The sequence below is a fragment of the Protopterus annectens genome, chromosome 4.part0 (assembly GCF_019279795.1).
Source record: "Protopterus annectens isolate FY-2018-M chromosome 4.part0, PAN1.0, whole genome shotgun sequence".
Taxonomy (NCBI): Eukaryota; Metazoa; Chordata; order Ceratodontiformes; family Protopteridae; genus Protopterus; species Protopterus annectens.
This window is the reverse complement of record NC_056733.1, coordinates 591188440-591212223: the sequence shown is the minus strand read 5'-3', so window position 1 is coordinate 591212223 and position 23784 is coordinate 591188440. Positions and strand designations below refer to the sequence as shown.

The window sequence follows — 23784 nt, the reverse complement described above, 5'->3', positions numbered from 1 at the left end:
GCTGAATGAGTAAAGGGGTGGGCTGAAGCATGTGATTTGATTTTAATCTCCTATTTAAATGCAGAATGTGCTCATTTTATTTGTACTGATGAAGGGTGTGAGACCCGAAAGCTTTATAATAAACAATTCATAGAATAACAGGTCTTGCTTTAGCATGCATTTTTCTTAAGGTTATGAAGTCTGAAACTCAGTGTCTATCATTATTTAGTGACTTAATTCCTAAATCATTTGTCAGAAAACCACACATTTTATAAGGAACAAACTAAAAATAAGAAGCAAAAATCTATTCATTCTGTGAAAATCTGGGCAGTTGAGAGGGGCTGTCTTTGAGTTTGCCGCCCTTCCCCCTCACAAAATCATGGTAGAATGAAGCCTCCCCCTGCAGCCATTCCAATGAACCATTACTTGGCTATTTCACCCCATTTACCATAAACACCAATGTGCATATTGCTTCACTTCTACGATGATTTGGACTTCATTTGAAAGTTTTATTTTGCATTTTACAGCACAAACACTAAGACATCTTCTAAATAAAGCAATGCAATCTCACAATGAAAACAGACTTAGCATTAAAACTTCTCTGCCCTTGAAACTCACATTCATTGAAACCCACATTCAAAGAAAATACATTTTGCTAGTGGCAGATAAAGATTAACTTTGGGATGTTTTCAAATCATAGCCCCCTTGCACACGAAACATACACATGGTCTTTGATACACCTTCCTGATTGTATTAAATTATATTCCTTGTACAATATAGTACAGTTGTTAGAGGGTGTTTTAAATTTGTTTTGAACATTTTTCAAGTAAACAATGAAACAAAATGCATGCACCAATAATGACAAAACTGCCCAATTCAGAACATGTCTATCATAAAAGTCTACTCAAACTTCTACAGTCCACCAGTATCAGTAAATATGCACAAACTCTGAAAAAGTAAAAGTCATTTAAATAATTCCATATTAAAGAAATCTGAAACTAATGAAGAATTTGCTGCTAGCAAACAACTTTATATTTCATTGGTTCAATTACAAATAAAGTGCCTATTGCCCTTGAGGAATAAATTGCCTAAGTTGCATTAAAAAAATGTTAAGCTAGTAATATTGCAATAGCAAATGGATGGCAAACTGATAATGGGTTCATAGTTACTAGGTATCTTCACCAAAAAGGACTGCAGCATCCACCCCCTTTACAATACAGTACAGTATCAGCAATGCATCTATCTACTGTGGGAGTAGAACTTACAGCCTTCTGTATCAAAAGCAAGTACGCTACCTATTGTGCTATTAACAATGCAAGCAGACTTGGTATAAGCAGCACTAAATTTTTGTTTCCCTGCAGCTCTCAGCTTCTTGTAAAATCTACTTGACACTCAGCTGTATCTCTGAACTTTGCAGCACAAGAAATCTGGAAAAAGCCAAAATTTGGGGGGGGGGCAAAAGACCAAAAAACAGGGACACATTTTAAACATTGCTTTTATAATGTTGGAAAGTTGTTAGAATAAAATGCTGTGTTACCACCATACATTTCACTGCCAAGTATTGAACCCAGGACCCTGTGCAAAACGGTCAGAGCATCATAGCACTATGCCAAATCATCTGTTTTATGAAAGAAAAGATGACTGAAACTTAAATGGCTACCATTTAGTGAATTCATTTCTCGCCATAGCTGTCAACATCTTAGCACAAAACACCCGAACAAAGCCAATAATGGGTGAATACAGCCCCCAAACATATTCAGTGAGTTGAGTTATCACCACAGCTCTCAACCTTGGCACAAAAAACCTGGACAAAGCCAATAATGGGGGAATACAGTCCCAAAAATAGGGACAAATTTCAAATATCTATCAAGGACACCAGAGCAAACCCACACAAACACAGAAAGGACATGCAGACTCCACACACACACATTCCAGCCAAGAATTACGGTTGCCACCAATCCCATTGTCAGCGGGACACTCACGGATTGAGCCCTCTTATCCCGCTTCCAGCATTTACCAACAGTGGGACTTTGAAAGTCCCATTTTCCCCTGTTCGCCCTCATGAATTGCCGTTGCCATGGAAAAGCTGAAAATACTTCCAGTTTTTCCACGGCAATGCAGCTACGTCACCAACCCGGACCTGCAGTTAGAGGGATTCCCTGCTAGGTCCGGGTGGTATAATTCAAACAGTAATTGGCTGCAGGGATTGGAGGGGGCGGGGATTTACCCAGAAGAGCCCAATAAAGGTTGCAGCTGTAGAGCAGTTTTGTTTTAGTGCTCTACAGCTGCGAAGGAAAAAAAGATCTGAAATTTCTGAAGCCAGCCAGGAAAGAAGTCAGCCAGCCAGCCAGCAAAGAAGCCAGCCAGCAAGGGAGCCTGCCAGCCAGCCCAGCCACTTGAGCAGACAACTAGCCATTCCAGCAGGAAGGAAGCAAGCTAGCCCAGCAAAAACTGTGATAGTGGTAAGTACATAACATAGTATTTTGTGGCTTTAGTTATCTAAAATGGGAATATTGTGCTTTATTTAAGTTTTTTAATGTTTAGAGGTAGATGGGGATGTAGTATGCAGTATTTAAATCTGTGCAGTGGTTATTTTGAGATTTTTGAGTAGTAGTTTAAAATGGGAATATATTGTGGTTTAATTTTTTAATGTATAGAGGTAGATGGGGGTGCAGTATGCAGTATTTAAATCTGTGCAGTGGTTATTTTGAGATTATTGAGTAGTAGTTTTTAAAGGTATAAAACCTGTATGTGTATGTAATTGTTACTGTTCTTGGGGGTATGATCTGGAAGCATTACTTTTAAAAGGCTGAACTGTGTGTATAGAAGTTGTTTATTTCTAGTGGGAGGTAGTGAAATATAAATTTAGTGTGATGTATTTCTATTGTTGTGGCTTTTTCTGGGTATTTTCTGTTTGCAGATAGAAAATGTTCGAGCATAGTTTGCACTTTTTTGTGTGGAAATGTGTGCAATTTAATGCTGTTTTCAGGAAGTTAGGATATACTGTTTGGGTAATTTTTCCTGATAGTTCTTGCAAGTCAATGTGTATGTGGTACAAGTCTACCTTTTGAGGGGGAATGTTAACAGTTAATGTAGTGCATTTATTATTCTAGTAGGTACATGTTGCCAACTTGCCGAAGCTGTTTCAAGATTTTCATTTATACTTGTAAATGTGTGTATTTAATTTTTTATGCATCTCCTTTAACAACTCTGGTGATGTTGTGGTAGAGGTGTGGCCAGTTTCATATTGGCCACACAACCATGTCCCACTTTGGCCTTGTTAAAAGGTGGCAACCCTACCAAGAAACAAACCAGGCAACCTGTAGCTGTCAAGCAACAATGCTGCCACTGCACCACTGGCTGTGTTAAGAAACAAAAATACAGAAACTACAGATTTTATGAGGAACAGAACAGACTAGAACAAATATGAGGCAAAAATCTGCAATTTTTTTACAAATGGTGCTGGGTAGGGAATTCAGGCTCTTGCCACTTGGGCCCAAGGTACAGGGTTCAAGCCTTATTCTCTACCCACCACCATGTAGCAACTGGGGATCTCACACACACACACACACACACACACACACACACACACACACACACACACACACACACCCTACCTGAGCCAAACAAGCCCCAAGTTGGAAATCCGTCCTAGTAGGAGTTTCACACACCTGCTCGACCTATCATCCCACGAGAGCACCAACTTCAGCCTGTCTGCGGACATTGCAGTCCGATCCCCTTCCAGTCTATGCAGTTCTAACTTCATAGACTGCTGGGAAAATTTGGACTTGCATGTTGCATTCGTAATATGGACTGCTGGTGGAGACAGTCTGGATTCTGTGTGCATGCTCCAGACTGATTCACTGGCAGTCCAAATATCGGGAAATGCTGCAAGTGCCCATGAGCGATGTTACGGGACTTGTGGTTGATTTTTATTTTTTATTTTCTTTTCTTTTTGTTTTATTTTCATATTTTACAGCTGGGGGGTGGGGGGCTGCAGTCCAAGAGCACGAACCGCCCCTGACTCAATCGAAGCTTTCTGAAGACAAATGGCAACTGAAACACAACATTCAAAATCTGCCGTTAGCTTGTGCCTGGTAACTGAAGCTCATTTATGGTAACACTTTCCACAACAGAAGATTCTCTTTTGTCAGGAAGCTTACCCTCTTAGTTACCATTGAAATGTACAGAAATATTATCATTAAAACACAAAAAATACGTATGTATAAGTGGTCAAAATCAGTGTTAAAGTGAATAAGTGTTTATACAACCTACTAAGAAATAAAAGTCCCAGAAACAAATTAATAGTGGTGTGACAAGCAACTGAAGTTCAGTAAGTAAAATTAAACATAAAGTAATATTCAAAATACATTAGAGAACATATTTCCCCAAAACAGCAAATGCTAGAAAACGGACATAACCTGAGAGATTTGCAACAGTGTTAACTGTGCTGAAAGCTTCTATTGGTCAGTGCAAGAAAATTAAAAATCATTTAAAAATAATTCTAGTCAGTATGTAGAGCAGGAAGGCCAGTCCAAAGCCTATTCTTAACTTAAAAAAATGCTGTCATATACAAAATAAAATAAAACAAAAAAAAATGATATGCCAACATTTAAATGTATTTAAATATTTTTAAAAATAGTCTTCCCTTTCCAATGGGATTTTTTTCACACAGTTGAAATTCTTGCAACACAAATATCAGTTTTAGAGAAAAGTTAGACTTGAAGTCTCAACAGCTTTAAATACTGAAGCATGTTAAGTGAATGTTTCCTTTTTATCTTACGTTATCTGTGCAAACAATTACAGACCCGTCAATTTATCATTTCTCATCACTATTGAAAAAGTCACATTTTGTTCTTCAGATTGGACGTTAAACTGAGGTCCCATCTGCTTTAGTACATGGTACCTAAAGCTGATGTAAAAGATCCCAAGGCACCTAGTGAAAGGAATACAGGAAGTTCACTGATGTCCTGGTTAAATTTCCCCTAGTAGTAGAATAAATATCACCTTGAATCCCCCCGAAAAGAAGTCATTAGCCTAGTGGAACTAACCCAGTCAACAAAAGATAAATAAAAATAAGTTTAGATACTTTTAGCAGGGCTTGAATACCTATACAGTTACTGTAAAGAAGGATTTTCTGTCTTTGGATGCTTTGCAATAAGTTATTTAGTTTTATTATATAGTTAAATATAGCCAGCCAGTAAAACAAGCTTAGATTATGCAGAAATAAACAAGCATTCATGCAGAAGGAAGATAAAAGCCCCAAAGAAATGGATGTTATGTGAAAAAAGTGGGTTATACAGAAAAGCCACTGCAACATAATGTAGAAAGGTATTATTCCAGAGTACAACTAGTGAAATATCTTCCATAATTCAATATACAGTAGCTGACACACATTCTTCAAAGCCACAGGATGAAGGCAGTTCAAATTAGATCCGGGAATACAATTAAGGTCTAAATCAAAGGCAGACAAAGGATCTTAATGTGTTTAGCAGGTGTTGAGGGGGTTGTTGGTAACAGAAACTTTCAGTTAAATTAGAGAAACTGAATATCCAAAGAAAAGTGACATCTAGGGTTTAGGGTACGGTATGATGTTGAAGGAGTGAGAAATTAGCTTCACACAAAGCATTCTGATTCCTTGAGAATTCTGATTCATGGCATGATATCCTTGAAAATTCACTGAATAAAAATAGGAAAAAGAACAGACAACATTACTTTTCAGTCATGTAGGCCTTGCAGCTTATGGGAAAGGCAAAAAAATGCCCAAATTGGTAGGCTGAGTAGTAATTCTTCATTATTGTGTAAACCCACACCAGCACAATGGAAAAATGGCATACGAATGTACTAATGTTTACCCAAGGAAAAATTGTGTTGATACCCGTTATGCACTTTTCCAGTTTTAGGAAAGAGGTTTCCATGGTAAACAGGAAGTCTGACCAATCAGTATGCATTAACAGCAATGACATTACTAGTGGTGGTTTAAGCAACAGAACTGGAGTTGTAAGTCTGATCTGAAACACTGTGCATGTACCAAAAATGTACTCATATGCACCAGAGCCTTCTCTGAGTAAAAAGGATGACATGTTACTTTCATAAGCAATTGCAAGCAGTTGTTTGTTTCAGGGTCCTTACAGACACAGTTTAATAGATTTTGTCAAGACATTTCAGTAACAGTTTCTACTGTCTACATTTATAAAATAACAAGAAAACATTTTGGTAAAATAAAAAAACATTCTTTAAAGTAGGACAGGACTTTACCCATTGTGTTTCACTGACAAAGCAGATTGGAACACAGTAACTATTAATCGAACTCTTTCAGAGTTGCTGTAGTTAATGGGATTATCAAGAGAAGCAGGCTGAAGCGCAAAGAATATCAGTACAAATGAAAATCCTTGCGCTTCTGAAAAAGACAGCAAGGGAACTTTAATTAAAATAAAAACATCATGACCAAGTGCAACAAAGTATTATCTTACCTATAGTAGAGATATTTTAGGGACAATCATAGCAAACAACTCCATGATAATGCACAGTACAAATACAGTAGAATATCAGCAGATTCCCAATGTAGTTAAACCTCTTACATTTTTCACCTAAAATGTGTTGACTGTATAGTACAATGACTTTTTTATTCCCTATAACTAAAGTCAAGCCAAAACCCCCAACAGACCTGAGTCATGTTTTGTTTTGGGGGGGGTTTTATCCCAGAAGAAGTGGTTCAGCAAAGGACTGAAAACGTACTTGAAGAAAACAGAAATACTTCTTTATTTATCCTTCTGTGTTCGATACTTTTTATGCAGTTGATTAAAAACAACATTACCTGCAGGCATCAGGACTGTAGAACTGAAGTGTTCTTGAAGGAGTTAGAAAGGGAGGCCACATCTGTCCTGCAGTTCCATTAATCATGTTACACCCATCACTCCTCCAGTAATTTACCTAAACAAAGAATAAAAATAGCAGTAGAAATGCAGTTGCCATCCAAGGGACGTAATAAAAATGTAGACCATGAAGCACATCTCTCAACCTGCAGATATTGAAATAGGAACAAAGACCCTTAAAAAAGTTGGAACATCCAGCTAAAAACCTTGAATCTAATTAACATAAAGCTTAAATAAATAGCATGCAACTCTTCCCACTTCCAATAAGAATGCGAGATTCTACTTAAGAATACATTTAAAAAACAGACCGTGACAAAAATGATGGAAAATATAAGCATGTTAACAAAAGGGCAGTGTAAAATCTATAGACTTCAGTGAAGTTTACTGGAAAATTCAATCACACAAGGTCATTTATTTTTGCTTCAAAAAAGAAAGGAATTAAAAGATGTGTCTCATCTTTCTTTAAATTATTATTGCCCTAGTATGTTTGGTCATGTAATGCGATTTTCTGTGCCCTAGACAGATTCAAAACTCATATGTGTTAAGTAAGATTCAGAAAATTGAGTGAAGGTGTAAAACAAGCCTGAAAATAGGGACAATTCCTCCAAAACTAGGGACTTTTTGCATAGGGTAAATCAATCCTAAAAATAGGAACATTCCTCCAAAATAAGGTCAGTTCAGAAAGCTGCCTTGAAGTTTTTCCTCTAAAAATACTTCTTTGCAATTGATTGTATTTTCAGGACATTGCTAAAACAACTGCAGATGAAAAATATCAAAGTCTGTGCATATAGAAATGCTCACAACACCTTTCTCTAACTTATCAAAAAGCTCAACACAGCTTAGGCAGAACCATCCAATAAAACATTATTTGGGCCTCTGGTATTTGTAGGTTGTCCCTCTTGTTCAAAAGCAGGTTAATAAATGTAAACAAACAATTAATGTGAAATAAAATCGTTGTTAATACTTTCACAACTGCATGCATTTTGAGTTTGCTAAAAGAACAATGAAGAATCTGCAAAATAGACAATTCTGTATTTAGTTTGCTTGTACAAACATGGGTATTGTCAAACATATACCATATATGCCCGGGTGCACACTTTTTTAAAAATAAGATGTGGTAGAATGTCACTTTTCTTAATTGTCCTATTTGTCCTATTTATCATGGTTTATGGTTTGAAATTTTGTTAAATGTTTATTTCCGGAATGTCTGGTTAGCTAAATTGTTTTTTTTTTTCCCTCAAGTCTACATTATCAAGAGTTGGGGACTACACTTGTGAATAGTGAGGCAACATTATAGAAGCTTGCATGGAGTTCCAAAATATCCTAGCTACACCCCTGCTTACAAACACTAAATGCTGAAAATCAGAACCTGCACAGGAGGCTGTCCAAAAGAACATTTCCACAAACTCAGTAAATATGCAAAGGCTGCAGGCACTGGGAATGTGAATGTGACTGATCATGAAATTGTACTCACTGCAAATGACAGATGATCCTTTTTCATTGTAGTGCAGCAACCTTAGAGTTCAAAGTATTCAATGAAAGTGGTGCAGGGGTCAAAGTCCCCTACATCGGGGGGGGGGGGGTGGAAGTGAATTTACACTTGTAGTGTCTACAACTATATCAAAGAAACACAAAACACACACAGACAGACACTTTCACATGCCCACACAGAGATTTGTATGTGTGAGAGTCTACCCATGTTGTCCAATGTGGGAGAAGACTCTTCATTCCTCTTAAGTACAGTCAACTCAGAGGTCAATGAATTTCAGAGAGAGAAATGCAATAACTTTGGAGAATTAATGCCTTGTGCAATTAGTTGTCATTATGTGGGTGCTTGTTTTGATTGTTCTTTTATGAAATTGTATGAATCCCAAGTGTTGCCTACTCTAAATTGTGGCATCTTAAATGAGACATAAGATAGCATTCACTTTTAACTTACGTCAGCTTTTAAAGCTTGTGTAGAGTAACACATACTATTTATTCTATTTATTTTAATTTAATGTTCCTTAAGGTTTTTTTTTATTTCATTTATACTTTGTTGACTGGGTTACTTCCACTAGGCCAATAACTTCGTTTCAAGGTAAACGTGGGTAGTATTTACACTAACTAGAGTAAATTTGTCGGGGGCACAGGGGAACTTTTTCTGCTCTTTCTGATAAATGCCTTGGACTTTTTTTGCATCCACATGAGCTACCACCAACTCAGTCAGATAGTACCTTGGTTTAACATCTTATGCAAAGGACTGTGCAAGTGCTCTGGTTCAAAGACAGCCCCAACCTAGTTCAAGAAAGCAGTAACAAAATACATACAGGCAACACACATAATAAGATGCAAGAACACTGAAATGCATACAGTTATCATAAAATACAGTGGCTATAAAAAGTTTACACACCCCTGTTAAAATTCCAGGTTTTTGTGATATAAAAAACGAGGTCACAATAAATCATTTCAAAACTTTTTCCACCTTTAACGTGGCCTGTAACCCGTTCAATTCAATTGAAAAAAAAATCTGTTAGGGGAAACAAATATAAACAATAAAAAACGTACAATACACTGGTTGCATAAGTGTGCACACCCTTAAACTAATACTTTGTTAAACACCTTTTGATTTAATTACAGCATTAAGTCTTCTTGGGTACACACCTGCCATCAATTAAAGAGACTCTGATTAACCCCAAATAAAGTTCAGCTGTCCTAGTAGACTTTTCCTGACATTTACTCAGTTGCCTGCTACAGCAAAAGCCATGGTTTGCAGAGAGCTTACAAAGCATCAAAGGGATTTCATTGTTGAAAGGTATCAGTCAGGAGAAGGGTACAAAAAATTTTCCACAGCATTGGTTATACCATGGAACACAGTGAAGGCAGTCATCAAAAAGTGGAGAGCATATGGGACAAAAGTGATGTTGTAAAGAACTGGATGTCCCTCCAAAACTGATGAAAAGACAAGATGAAAGCTAGTCAGGGAGGCTGCCAAGAGACCTACAGCAACACTGAAGGAGCTGCAGTAATTTCTGGCAAGTACTGGTTGTGTACTACATGTGACAACAATTTTCCATATTCTCCATATGTCTGGACTATGGGGTAGGGTTTCAAGATGGAAGCCTTTTCTTACACAGAAAAACACCCAGGCTTGGCTAAATTTGCAAAACAATACATCAAGTCTCCCAAAAGCATGTGGGAAAATGTGTTATGGTCTGATGAGGCCAAGGTTGAACTTTTTGGCCACAATTCCAAAAGGTACATTTGGTGCAAAAACAACACTTCGCATCACCAAAAGATCACCATCCCTACAGTGAAGCATGGTGGTGGCAGTATCATGCTTTGGGGTTGCTTTTCTTCAGCTGGAACTGGGGCTTTAGCCAAGGTGGAGGGAATTATGAACAGTTCCAAATACCAGTCACTTTTGGCCCAAAACCTTCAGGTGTCTGCTAGAAAGTTGAAGATGAAGAGGAATTTCACCTTTCAACATGACAATGACCCTAAGCATACATCCAAATCAATAAAAGAATGGCTTCACCAGAAGAGAATTAAAGTTTTGGAATGGCCCAGCCAGAGCCCAGACCTAAGTCCAACAGAAAATATGTGGGGTGACCTGAAGAGGGTTGTGCACAAGAGATGCCCTCACAATCTGCAAGATTTGGACCACTTTTACAAGGAAGAGTGGACAAATATTGTGAAGTCAAGATGTGCCATGCTGATAGACTCCTGCCCAAGAAGACGGAATGCTGTAATTAAATCAAAAGGTGCTTCAACAAAGTATTAGTTTAAGGGTGTGCACACAGAACAAAGTATTAGTTTAAGGATATGCACACTTATGGAACCAGCATATTGTATATGTTTTTATTTTTTATATTTTTTACCCTAACAGATTTGTTTTTCAGTTGAATTGCACAGGTTATAGGTCACATTAAAAGTGGGAAAAGTTTTGAAATGATTTATTGTGGTCTCATTTTTTATATCCCAAAAAACTGGCATTTTAACAAGGGTGTGTAAACTTTTTATATCCACTGTATAACACTTTTTCAAATAAAGTAATACAATTGTCTACAGTAGAAAACATTAAGAAGCACAGACATACACTGCTTGAGGTATTTTACATGGTAATATATGACTGAACACACAGTATATGGTAAGTTATGGGTATGAAGGTAAATAGGGAGAATAATACTTGAACTAAAACATATAAAAGTAGCAATATAGAAGAGGAAATAGATGACAGAAGGAGTATAAAGTATAAATACAGTACAAGATATAGTAAACTAATTTAATATGCATCAAGTATGGACATATGATTATAATGTATAAACATAATGCAAAGTATTGTAAAAATAGAGATAGATACAGTAAGACAATAGCAACCTATACATTTCTTCTTAAACTTATCCACTTATATAACATGTTACAGATATGAAGGTGAAGAGGGAGGGTTATATCTGAACTAAACATTATAAAACCAACAATACAGATGAAGAAATAGATAACAGAAGGGGCTAAGAGGGTAAAGTAGCCAGTAGTAGATGTAAGAGGCAAATAAAAAAATAACCAGTATTTATGAAGCAACTGCATTTATTATCTTTAAGCAAGTGAGAATGGAGAGACTTATTTGAAGAAAAAAAAAACAGGATTTTCAGCTTACTTGTTGGGTACTAGTAGAGACTTAAACAAGCAAGTTGGAGTAGATCTGATCTGTTAGAGAAAGGATTGCAGTAGTAATCCTGTAACTGGAACAAACAAAATTTTGTTGCAAATTGATGATGACATATTTGGTGATATATTCAAGTATTTTACTGTAGGTGATTTTTTCAAACTTTTATTGCGGGAACAAAGACTAGAAATCAGGTGATAAGTCATTTCCAGTGGAAGGACAGGAGCTTTTATATAGAAGAATAATGAGGATGTGCTTAAATCTGTGAGGCAGGATGCCAATAGTTAGGGTTAGGTTGAAGATGAAAGCAAGACATTTGCTAAACAAGTTGTTGCCAAATCTAAGGATATTAGAATGACTCACTACATGCACTGAAGGGGTCTCAATCTCTTTTTCAAAATCAATAGAACCAGGTTGGAGGGATAGCTCTGCATCACAGAGAATACCATTTCATTGGAACCATCTTCCACGCCACACACAAACATACTTTCAATGAATGGATAAGTACCTGCAAATCCACCCCCAGTTTAGCACCCCTGTCCTTGTGATATGGGAAGCATGTAAATGTCTAAACATATCCTAGTTCTGCCTCTCTCCATGATATTTGTATCCAGAAAACAAGGGCTAAAAACTATAATCAGAATGAAAGGCTAGGCATCTTAAAGTACTCCTAGATCAATAGCCTAGCATGTACTTATGAACCTATAAGTAGAAGAAAGGGCGATAGGAACAGTCAGTCTTCAAGAAATTTTTCAATTTCTGCCTTAGTAATGAACTTTAAAAAAATAAGAATATACTCTTGTTGAGTTAGACATAGCTTATTCACTCTGTAGAATGCAATTTCCTGTCATAGAATTAAGCTCAAAAGCTCTTCTGCAGGGCAGGGAGATACTGATGTGGTCCTAAATGCATTATCAGCATTAATCAAAATCTGTAGTCATGAAACAGATGTCTCAGAAAGCCATAGAATAGAAAGACCACTTCACTTTCCTAGAGGAAGGATCGTCATACAGACATATCACTACAAAAATATCAGTATCTAAATGACAAGATACTCCAAAATATAAAATATGCTAGAATATTAATATGTCATGTACAGAGTATGTGATGATGTGAGGTATTGCCAGCTATGTCAGAAGAAGTAGGGCACTGTATGTGTTACACATGTAGCATAGCTAGCTGGAGTTTTGTAAAGAATTACATGTCATTTGTATATCAAATTGATTTGTACAGGTGCTTGGGTTGAAAATGTATTTCTAAAGCTGCTTGTGCTAAAAATGTATCAACATTGGGTCCTGCTGGACAGAAAAGAAATACACATGTATGTCAGACTATATTGTAACTGCTGAAATGAATATATTGTAACAGAGGATACTGGAAGAGAAGAGGTTAATCTCAGTCCAGCTAACTTTGAAAAATATCTGAAATTAAATTACCTGGTTTAGGCTATAAAGATTGTATCTTACAGTTCTGATTGCAGCCAGAGACCAAATGTCTATGAAAACCAGGACTATGAATACTACTGTATTGTCCTTAGGGGTGAACTAATTGCTACCCTGGAAGGACGGAAGTTTTTGAAATGGTTTTATAGCTTCCAGATGCTGTAACACATCTTAGCAAACCTCTGTGTGTGTGTATTATGACATATATGTGCTAGATTCACGCTCAGTTTGTAGTAAAGGGGGTAAGTGTGGGAACCAGAATCAGATAACCAGATGTACTTGATGTCATTCTGTAATCCAGCACTGAAATTATGTTTTAATACTAGATGAGACAGAAGTCTCAGGGCAGTCTATTTGTGAAACTTGACAAAGAAAACCACTCACCCACATCATCTTGTCTTGCTCTAGTAAGTGAACTAGGGAAAAGTAATTCTTTAGATCAGTCAGGAAAATATAATGAGATTAGTTAAGTACTGTTTTTCTGTATCTGTGTGAATCTATCAATCTGTGTTATTTTTAATATTTCCTGTGAGTGAAAGCCTTGTGTTTACTGTAAACAGATATTTAGTGTTTTCATGTTCTTTTATTATTAAATATATTTAAACTTTTCATTTTTGCTGGTCTTTTAAAAAACAGTGCAACCTTTCAGAGTACTTACATTTATTTGGTGATGCTGTGATCACTCCTGAAAGCCTTGCTGCATTTGACAAGCACTACCATTTGTATTAGTATTAATTTTACCCAGTATAATCGAGTACCCTTGTTGTAAGAGCCTTAGAGTAGCTGGCTTTGGGGTGTTCTGGTGGCAGTATCTACTTATAGTCTGGGCAGTTGGGGCATACCTGGTAAATCTGTGCCAGCCTTTCCCAGATATGTGTGTGTGTGTGTGTGTGTGTGTGTGTGTGTGTGTGTGTGTGTGTGTGTGTGTGTGTGTGTGTGTGTGTGTGTGTGTGTGTGTGTGTGTGTTTGAAAATCAAATCTGAAAGAGTGTGTGTGTTAGCTACTTACAGCAGGGACACATAGCAGTGATTTCACAGAGAGGGTGATGGAGGACTTTGCCTGGAACAATCAGCTATACAGCTGTGGTCAGTGTGGAGTCTTATTTGGGGTCTGATGAGAGGAGGGAAACCCAGCCCCACCACAGGAGTGTATTCCCTGTGTGCTCTTAAGGGAAATTGTGCTTGGTGCAGAGAGTTGCATCTGGAAATACTGTGTGTATCTATTTTTGTTGCAAGTGAACGTCCCTTACTAGTGCCAGTGGTGAGGATTGAGGCTCCTTGATTACTGGCCCAGAGGAGGGATATCACAAGTACAATAAAGTCAAGCGCCAAACAATTTCTCTAGTAAAACTCACAGACCTACGCATACATCTACAGAATGCTGTGGAAGAAAACACAATGCAGCAAAGAACACAAACAATGGTTCAACAGCAAGGAGAACAAGGACATCTGTATCTGTCTGCTATTTAACAAACCATTATCTAAGTTTAAGTGGCTCAGCTACAGAGACAGATAGTGAGATAAAGAAAAAGAGAGAAAGAGAAAAAGATGAAATGCCTTCTATGAACTGTAGACTTAAAAGTTCTAGATGAATGCACTGGAAAATCACTAAGGACAAGGCGAATGAGAAAAAGGTTTAACAAATAGCATCTGTGAAACTTCTGCAGAGCAAACACACCTCCATGCAAGTACAGAACATCCAGATGCAGGGTATCACAAGATTGATGAAAAGACTCACAAGCAGTTACCTCATTATCAGTGAGCTCATATTTCATAAGACGTGACTGGCAAATGTGAAGTCTCATGGCAGTAAGTCAAAGGGAGATTAAAATACAAAATTATTCATGTTTGCTGGAATAAGGAGTTGAGCAGAGGACAGTCTGGCGACTAAGAATTACAACATGAAGCATTTGAGGAAGAGACAGAAGGAAGAGGGAAGGAGATTCATGTAAAAAGACTGACACTATTATTCAAATGTGAATTCTCTGAAAATAATTCACCAAAATCATTTTCAGCATATGTCAGGGTAATTCTTTTCTTTGTAGGGGGCCCCTCCCAACACCCTCCTGAACTGAAATATATCTATTCCAAGGTTGCACCACAGTGGAGAAATTGAATACTCCACCGTCAATGAAAGTGTTTTCAGTGAAATATCTCACAGAACTGGCTCTCAAATAATCTATTAATTGAATGACACATTTCTGAGGGATGGATGGGTGGATCTTAGGGTGTACATCATACAACACAAAATGGAAACCTATGTATATCCTGAGCAGACAGGATAGTTTATATAAAAAGTACTATAAACATGGTTTCAATCTAAACTCTTACTATAGGCATCAACAAAGCTCAATGAAATGAGAATTTGTAAAAGTTGCTTAAAAAATCATTTTGTATAAAACAAGGACACAGCAGAGAACTAAAGTGTTTCTTCACTGACATGCAGGAGAGGATGGCTCAGAAATTAAAAGAACTAAATCAACTTCAACACCATGCTCTAAGTACCAGTTATTTTGGATGCAGAGTAAGCATGCAAAGGCAAACAAAGACGGTCCACAGCAGCACTCACACACTTAAAAACATTTAGAAACCTTGGACTTTAATAATAATATCTCTGAGATTAATGCCTATTTGGAAAAAAGAGGTTTTAAATAGGCATGTATAGCTTGAGTTAGAGTGCCATTAGTACAAATGATGCCTGTTGTACTGGGCCCTACTGTTTTGCTAGTATGTAACAGTCTCAGAATCAGATAGCTATTTTCAATGAAATACATCTTTCATTGTAACAAGATTTGACAAAACTTGACTCAGAAAGTCCAGTAACAAAACATACAGAAGTACTCTACTATTACTAAAGTTATCGGTGGTACAACTAAAGCAGGAGCTGCAAGGATGGCTGAAAGGTGCTTCTAGCAATCAGTCCATTTCTAGAAGATGGCTAACCTTATGGCACATACAGGCACTTAAAGGTAAGCAAGGGGGGCATCTGACTGAGGTACCAGAGTATCAGATTGAACTCGTTAACAGATGTATTGTTTAACACACATGCTCAACATCCTCTAACCAATCTATTAGTCTGGAAGAGGCTTAAGATTTAACTTCTGTATCACAAAGGCTATTTAATTTACTCTTCAAAGAGGATGTGATTCTTTAATGTTGTGGAGAAATTACATCTCTTCTGCACACATCTATGGCTAGCTAAAAAATAAGTATATGACTGGCCATCTATTAGATTTTCTGCACATCCTTTCTCAGGGAATTTCAGTTGGTGTTACAGCAAGAGGAATATATGTCTGCTATATGTCTGACAGGAAATTATGATGGCTTTTCCAGGTGGTGTAGGTGCTGGTTATGTATGATTGGGGGGGCTATGCCTGCTGTCTGTCTGACAGGAAGTGATGGTAGCTTTTCCACGTGGTGTAGGTGCTGGTTAAGTATGATGGGGGTGAGCAGGAAAAGTGTGTATTCCTAAGAGATGACAGTAAAATTAAGGACTGAAAACACCTTAGGTTTTGGTGACAGGACACAACAGCCACTGTCCATGTCATGGTCATCAATAGTTTAGGTTTTATAGGGCACAACTCTTTTATCAACTAACAAACTGATTTATTGTTTATTAATGTATCTCTGTGTTTCCCTGTAACAAGGTAAGTAGTCTGTCAACAGACCCTTGGCCAATTAATCAGTGACTGCTTACTGCAACTCATGAACTATACAAGACAATCCGACACAGGTGGTGCTTTAAGGCATTATAATAAAAATACATTTACAGAAAGTTATGCACAAGGATACTACACATAAATCAGTATACTCAGCTCCATACTGATACAATTGAGATATACAGAGAGGCTGAGGTATTTGCATATTGCTTATATGTACATGGCTATGTTTATCTATACTGTGGTACATGAGGGGTATAATAACATGTAACTCTCTGGGTAGACATGACTTAATATGGTTCCATTGTGATATAGCCAAACTAAAGATTTGTTGTCTGATCTACACAGCTCTATCAGCATGACTACAATACTGCTTGCAAATAAACCAAGTGAAACAGGCTGTCACTAAAGCACTAAAAATAATGTATTTTGTAGGGTCTATATCATATGAGCAAATCGCACAAATTGTGAATGCTCATAATATTGAACATACCGGACCTCGAAGGGCTTTTTCTGAGATCGCAGTACAGTGAAGAATGGGATATTTGCCCTTTTCTCACTGTAGTGTGATCTCGGAGTTGGAATATATATTTAGCAGGGGGGTGCTGGGGGCACAGCCCCCCACAATAGGAAGTTCAAGGTCCAGTACATTCGATATTATGAGCATTAACAATTTGTATGATTTGCTCATATGATATAGACCCATTTTGTAGGTCTGCAAGGTCTCTTCACCTCCCACAACTCCTTACTGTTTGTGTGTGTGAGATATATATATATATATATGGTTCCCCTTTATATCATCAACTTCCCAAAACATCAACTCACTTAACAGAGAGATTACAACATCATAGGTTCAAAAGAATGAACTCCCAGAACTGTGAATTTCGCCTCTGGGAAAATAACCACTTGCCCACCACTGATGACGTTTATACTTTCCTCCACTGTAGTGCAATCTCAGAGTTGGAATATTTAAGTGGGGGGTGTGAAGGGCACAGCCTCCCACTTCAGTGGGCTTAATTTGTTTAGTTTTTTTTTTTTTATTGTCAGTGGCGGCCAAGTGATTATTTTCCCGGAGGCAAAATTTGCCGTTCTGGGAGTTTGCTCTTTTAACCTTGGAAGTTGACATTATGGGAAACTGATGATATAAAGTAGAACTATATAACTATATACATATATATATATATATATATATATATATATACACACACATATATATATATATATATATATATACACACACACATATATATATATATATATATATATATATATATATGACAGATACAAGCAAACACACACATACACAGATACATATATTTAAACTCTGCAATCACATTTACTCAGAGAAAGTTAAGACTGTGTTATAAAGAACATTTTCTTACTTACATACTTCTGAGTCAGTACGGTAAAAACTAATACAAATTTCACAAGCACAACGCAGTACAAATCACATACTTGGAAAAAAAAACTCAAGTAAACATGGCCTAAGCAAAATCTGCATGTGCAAAATCATATAAGCAATTATGCTATGGGTAACTGCAGGGGAAAACAATTCACAATTTTACTTAACACTTAATTAAGACCTTGATTGTCTCTTATGATGCAGATGGTAATATCCTGTGAACATTAACAGTTCTAGAGAACACCAACAGTTCTACAAATTATCAGTGCAGTTTTGGCATTAGTGGTTAGAATGATACACCAACATACATTTGAAACAACAGTTTACCAAAATTAAAAACCAGTACATAAAGTACAGCACATAGTAAGTATTTGTAAAGGCTTTATAACTGATGACTCTATGATTTGATACACTAAATGCACTCACAGAACTGGCTGAGAGACCCACAGTATCTTGCATCCATCCTTCTAAGAGCAGGGAAATCACTGATGCAATTAAGCATATCCCGGATTTTAACTTTGTAACTGTGTGTGAGAAAAATACTGGACTCTCTTCCCTTCCCAATGCACAGGGTATGGCTGAATGCCCTTACTTAGGCTGGTAAATCTTTTGCAGGCAGTGAGAATCTTCCTTCATTGTGAATGGTACCTCAATATGCAGACAAGATTTCCAGCTTCAACAGTTTAAGCAGATCATTATGTTTATCCATGGTGATTCAGTACGTCACTGCTAAGTAGGAAATGTGTGAAGTCTAGGCCTAGGGTTTTGGATACTGAGCAGACTATTTTCCACCCCAGTGTCTTGTCTTAGACAGGGTTAACAGGCATTTCAAGATGGGACTCATCAATACCCAAAGCCTAAAAAACTAATCTGCCTAAATGCTACCCTTGCCTCTTAGGGTATGAGGGTATCTGCCATCACAGATATATGGTTCTGAAGACCTTCCTGCATTGCACAACAACCTGGTTACAACAGTCTCCATTCAATTCATCCCACTGATAAATGGGGTGGTACGTCATGTTTTTCAAAAGCAGAGTTATAGAAATTAACTCTAGACATGAAATACATTAGATTCAGGTAATAATAGACAGCACAAAACAGTATTTTACATATCACTGCACCTTCTCCACTTCATCTCAAAAACATGAGTGCTTCCTTGAAAATACATATGCTTTCCCATGGCAGAAAATACTTCTATCAGTAGTCTGAATTACATCTTTACTGACCAGGAAAACTATGCCTCAGCCAGTAGTCAAGTACAAAAACTGATAGACTTCATAAACATTAGCAATCCTGACAAGAAGATAAGAGAACACATCACTAAGCTAAAAGTTGCCTATACCCCTTTTTTCAAATGATCACAATGCCATGACATTCCTCATTCATAACAAACCTAATAAAAATTATACCAGACTTAGAAATGTTTTAATGGCAACAATAGTGCCATGATCAATAACCTTGTATTAACTAGCATCATATATTAGGCCATTATTTGCAACCCTTTGGTGAGTTATTCACAGCATTTTAACACTTTAAACAGTTGCACTGACAAACCCATCCCCACAAAGCATACCTCTATTGGGAAATTCTCCAATAAACATAAATGGCTGAACTACAAATTCAACAAATTATTACACCAAATGAAAATAACTTAAAATCCTTAATAAATCAAACAAAACAGCAGAGTTAAAGTCAACTCCATCCAAAAAACAACGTATTTAAATAATCTAAACAAGAAAATCTTCTTTTTAGGTAAAACTTGCCATGAGGATGGGTGTCAACAAAATGGCCTTCTACAACCAAGTCCATAAAATGAAGGGGAAGAAACTACATGTAATAATATTACCATAACAGAGCAAACAGATACAGCTAACACACTGCCATACAGATTTGGAGCATAATTCAAGCCACAAAGGGGAACCCCATCTATTCTTATTCTTCCTTGCAACACAATCTTATCCAGAACAGACACGTTTGCCCACAGTAAGACCATAAACAGTCCCATGAGACCATACAATGATTAATTTGTGCAACCAAACATAGCCTGGTATGTTCCTGCAAATTTTAATATAGTATTAAAAACTGTATTTGTCAATGATACCTGGAAGCAAGCTTTTGCAGTGCCAGTTCACAACACAGAACTGTGTGCAGAATGATCTGCATCAAAAGGATACTATGCAAGGTGAATTATGGCACTTATTCAGACAGACATGGGAAACCTAATTTTACATGACCTAATACAGTACAGCTTTGTCAAAGGTCAATCTTAACATGCTTAATTTTGTAAAAGTCTTTGGTACTGTTACCACAGTCCTAGAAATAGGTTGATCTGTCCTTGCAGCCTATCACTATCTTGCTAAAGCATTCAACATTGAAGCCCATGATGGAATCATACAGAGACTTAAGGCTCTAAAGGTAAATGACCCTCTAACAACTTGGGTCCACAACTGGACAAATGGTCGTCTACAACAGGTAAACATTGGAGGACACATATCCACACCATCCTTGTCACTGGGGGAGTCCAGCAAGGCTCTGTTCTGGGATACTCCATATTGACATCTTTTTCTCAGATGTCAAAACTGACTCCATTGACTTCTTCACCAAATATGCTCAGTTCTTATTTGTAATGTCCATGTTAAGCCTATATTATGATGTTGCATTAACATTATTTTCATTCTTTTGGCTATGTTATAACTGTTCCCTGTTTTATGCCTTTCTAGAAATGCATTTGTGAGTATATTCACCTGGACAGCTGTGTCTGAAAACTGGTCCATGGTGATCACTGTATTACCCTGATAAACTTAATTACATAAACTGCTGACATCCTCTCCCTTCAAATGGTTTGTAATATCATGCATTGCATGGACCAGAAAAATGCCTTCAAAAATGCAGCATCCTGGTACCTGGCAACCTAACACTCACCAGCTTTTTATACTACTGACAGCTAGCTAGTAATATTTGACAGAATAATAAAAGACTTTGGAATCTTAGTAGATGGTGATCTTTCATTTAATATGCATACTGCCACTACTGTACACAAAGCATGTGATGTTGCTCACATGATCTTTCATGGGGTCAAGACCTATGCAAGTGAGATAACTTCCCCTCTTGTATACATCTGGTGCAACTGTAATAGAAACAGCAATTTATCACAAAAAGAGCTAAAGTACTTTAATGCTTGTTTTATAGCCAAAGATTGCAGCAACTTTCTTCTCTGGCTCTTACCACTTTCTTAAGGTCTACGTCTGAAAGAGGGAACATTAAAAAGCTCCTAAATATTTGAACATTTTGCTTAGAATACTACCTCAACCTGAATACAACAGGACATTCAGTAAAAATTAATATCAGCTGCACTGTGAAAAATGATAACTTGTGTCAAAGACTCCAACACTGTGTTATAAACTCTGTTTTTCAATTAAACGCCATCAATCCCTCACTCCACACCTTCAAGAATTAACTGAATGAATCCTTGGGCCCCTGTAAGCTCCAACACAGGTCCAGGGCATTAAGCTTCAGCTTGTTCACCAAACATATGAATCATTAATATGTAGTCACAAGTTGAAAAGTATCAACACAGCCCATATTACAAAGCATTTAACCCAACTCTTACTGTACATTTGGTGAACCAAGATAGTACATGACTTTTGGTCACGTGCTTCTGGAAAGTTCATTCTTAGATATACTATTCAGCACTAGAACACCATGATGTCATTTACAGGTACTGACAAGAGTTTTTAATAGAACTCTTGATAGCCATACTGTTCATGAGAACCTTAATTATAAGGAACATGTGAATTATAAATAATAAAGCATGGTTTGCTCCTGGACCAATGAAGCTTTGTAAGTCAGTTATTTGTTGTTTAAACAGAGTAGTCTGTTCTTTGATGAAATGAAGCCTTCTAAATTATTTTAGGTCAGTATCATATTTGACCCGCGGTGGTGGTGCTGCGGTAGCGTTGTCGCCTCACAGTAAGATGCTGTCCGGTTCGATTCTCAGCTAGAGCATCTTCTGCGTGGAGACATGTGTGAATGAGCGTACCTTCATTGAAGGTTGTGTGTCAGAGCTGGTAACTCGGCACGTAAAAATCAACTACCAATCATTAGCAGACCGGAGTTCCGCTGTGGCGACCCCTAACCGGGAAAAGCCAAAAGACACAATCATATTACATGGTTTGGTCTGCAGCAAATGACGTTTTGCTTGTATAATACTAACGAATAAGCATCTCCTATCAAATTTTACTAGAACATACTTTATTCATTAAAATGTTAAGATGCTCATAGTCATGTGTCTAGACTGAGGGTATGACAAATTCTGATGGGCTTTCTTAATTTGATGAATTGTGAAAGCTGACTTAAATCTATAAAAATATCTTTTTGCTTGTTTGTTTCCTGGTCTCTGCTTTGGAATGTTAAAGTTGTACTGAACGTACACTACCTTCTTATCCTGGTTGTGCCTGGGCTGGCCTGTTGGGTTACTGATAAGCACATCACATGAAACAACTGATGATGTCAAGAGCAAACTGAAGATGATGGAATGGTATCAGAACAACATAATATGTTAAAACTTCCACTCAAACGTGTTCACTCGGAATAATCAACAAAGAGTATGGAGGCCGCAAAACAAACTGTGCACATTTTGGCAAGAATATTTTTAAAAAAGTAATACAACTAAGGCAAGGGGAGTGACAGGGAATATAAAGAAGAGTTTGTAGCATTATATTGTCTAAGGGCAATATGTTAGTCATGACTCTCTGTACACTGACTTACCACAGTGTAGTGGATGTTGGATGGTAGCAGCTGTTAAAATTATCACAATATTAGGAGTTTATTAGAAGAAAAGTAAGAAGAAAACACCTTAGAAAATGAGCATAAGATATTATGTTGCTTCTGGGTCAGTATGGAATTAATGGGGAATAATAAAACTATGCACTGAAGGAAGATGCTTTAAGTGTGCCATCTGTGATAAGATGCATCCATTTATTCCTATGGTTATGGGTATATGAAGTAAGTGCTACACACAAGAAGATCATATATATATATTTTACATTTAATGAGTGGTATTAAGATGAAAGACTGTGATTTTTTTTCTGAAAACATTTATATAATTGATTTATAAGAAGGTTATTGTTTAAATTTTGTTGATGTTTTGTTTTTGAAGAAATGTTCCTTATTTCTGTTGTGATGTTTCAAAATCAATATAGAAGTTTAAAAATGTGCCACAGCAGAGCAACACATAACAGTGGAAAGGAATCAATTAAAATGGAGGAAGCAGGGAGAGAAAGGAACCTAACAGTGTGAAGGGATTCCATCACTGACTATAATGCTGTCAGTTACACAAACAGGTTATAGTATCATTTGTATGTCTGGCAGTCATCATTTATTTTTATGCAGAATACAGAGATATAAAACTGAAAGTTTTTCTGTGTGTGTGTGTGTGTGTGTGTGTGTGTGTGTGTGTGTGTGTGTGTGTGTGTGTGCGTGTGTGTGTGCGTGTGTGTGCGTGTGCGTGTGCGTGTGTGTGTGTGTGTGTGTGTGTGTCGGCTCCAGCCAACTGCAGTTACAAAGCCTCCTTTTGCCTTTCAAATGCATTCCAAGTTGCAAAGTTTAATGAATGTATTCATATTCTGAACAAGGTCACTACTTTTTAAATATCTGTTGTTACCAGCCTCTGAAAAAGTTGTAGAGACAACAGTGCCCCTAGTAGAAGGAAATCTGTTGGGTTACTTCACAGACCTGTCCACCAAAATACAATAAAATCCAATAGAAATGGCAGTTTTTGTTTC

The 23784-nt window shown here is 37.1% G+C and overlaps 1 protein-coding gene across 3 annotated transcripts in view; it reads right to left on the bottom strand.

Annotated features, from left to right (window-relative positions):
- SCARB1 (scavenger receptor class B member 1) overlaps nucleotides 1–23784 on the bottom strand; it is a 1184693-nt gene that overhangs the window by 284141 nt on the left and 876768 nt on the right. For all 3 annotated transcript variants that reach the window (XM_044068528.1, XM_044068527.1, XM_044068529.1), the window contains exon 6: nucleotides 6797–6912. In XM_044068528.1, the coding sequence (XP_043924463.1) occupies nucleotides 6797–6912 (116 nt within the window). The remainder of the gene's footprint in view (nucleotides 1–6796; nucleotides 6913–23784) is intronic.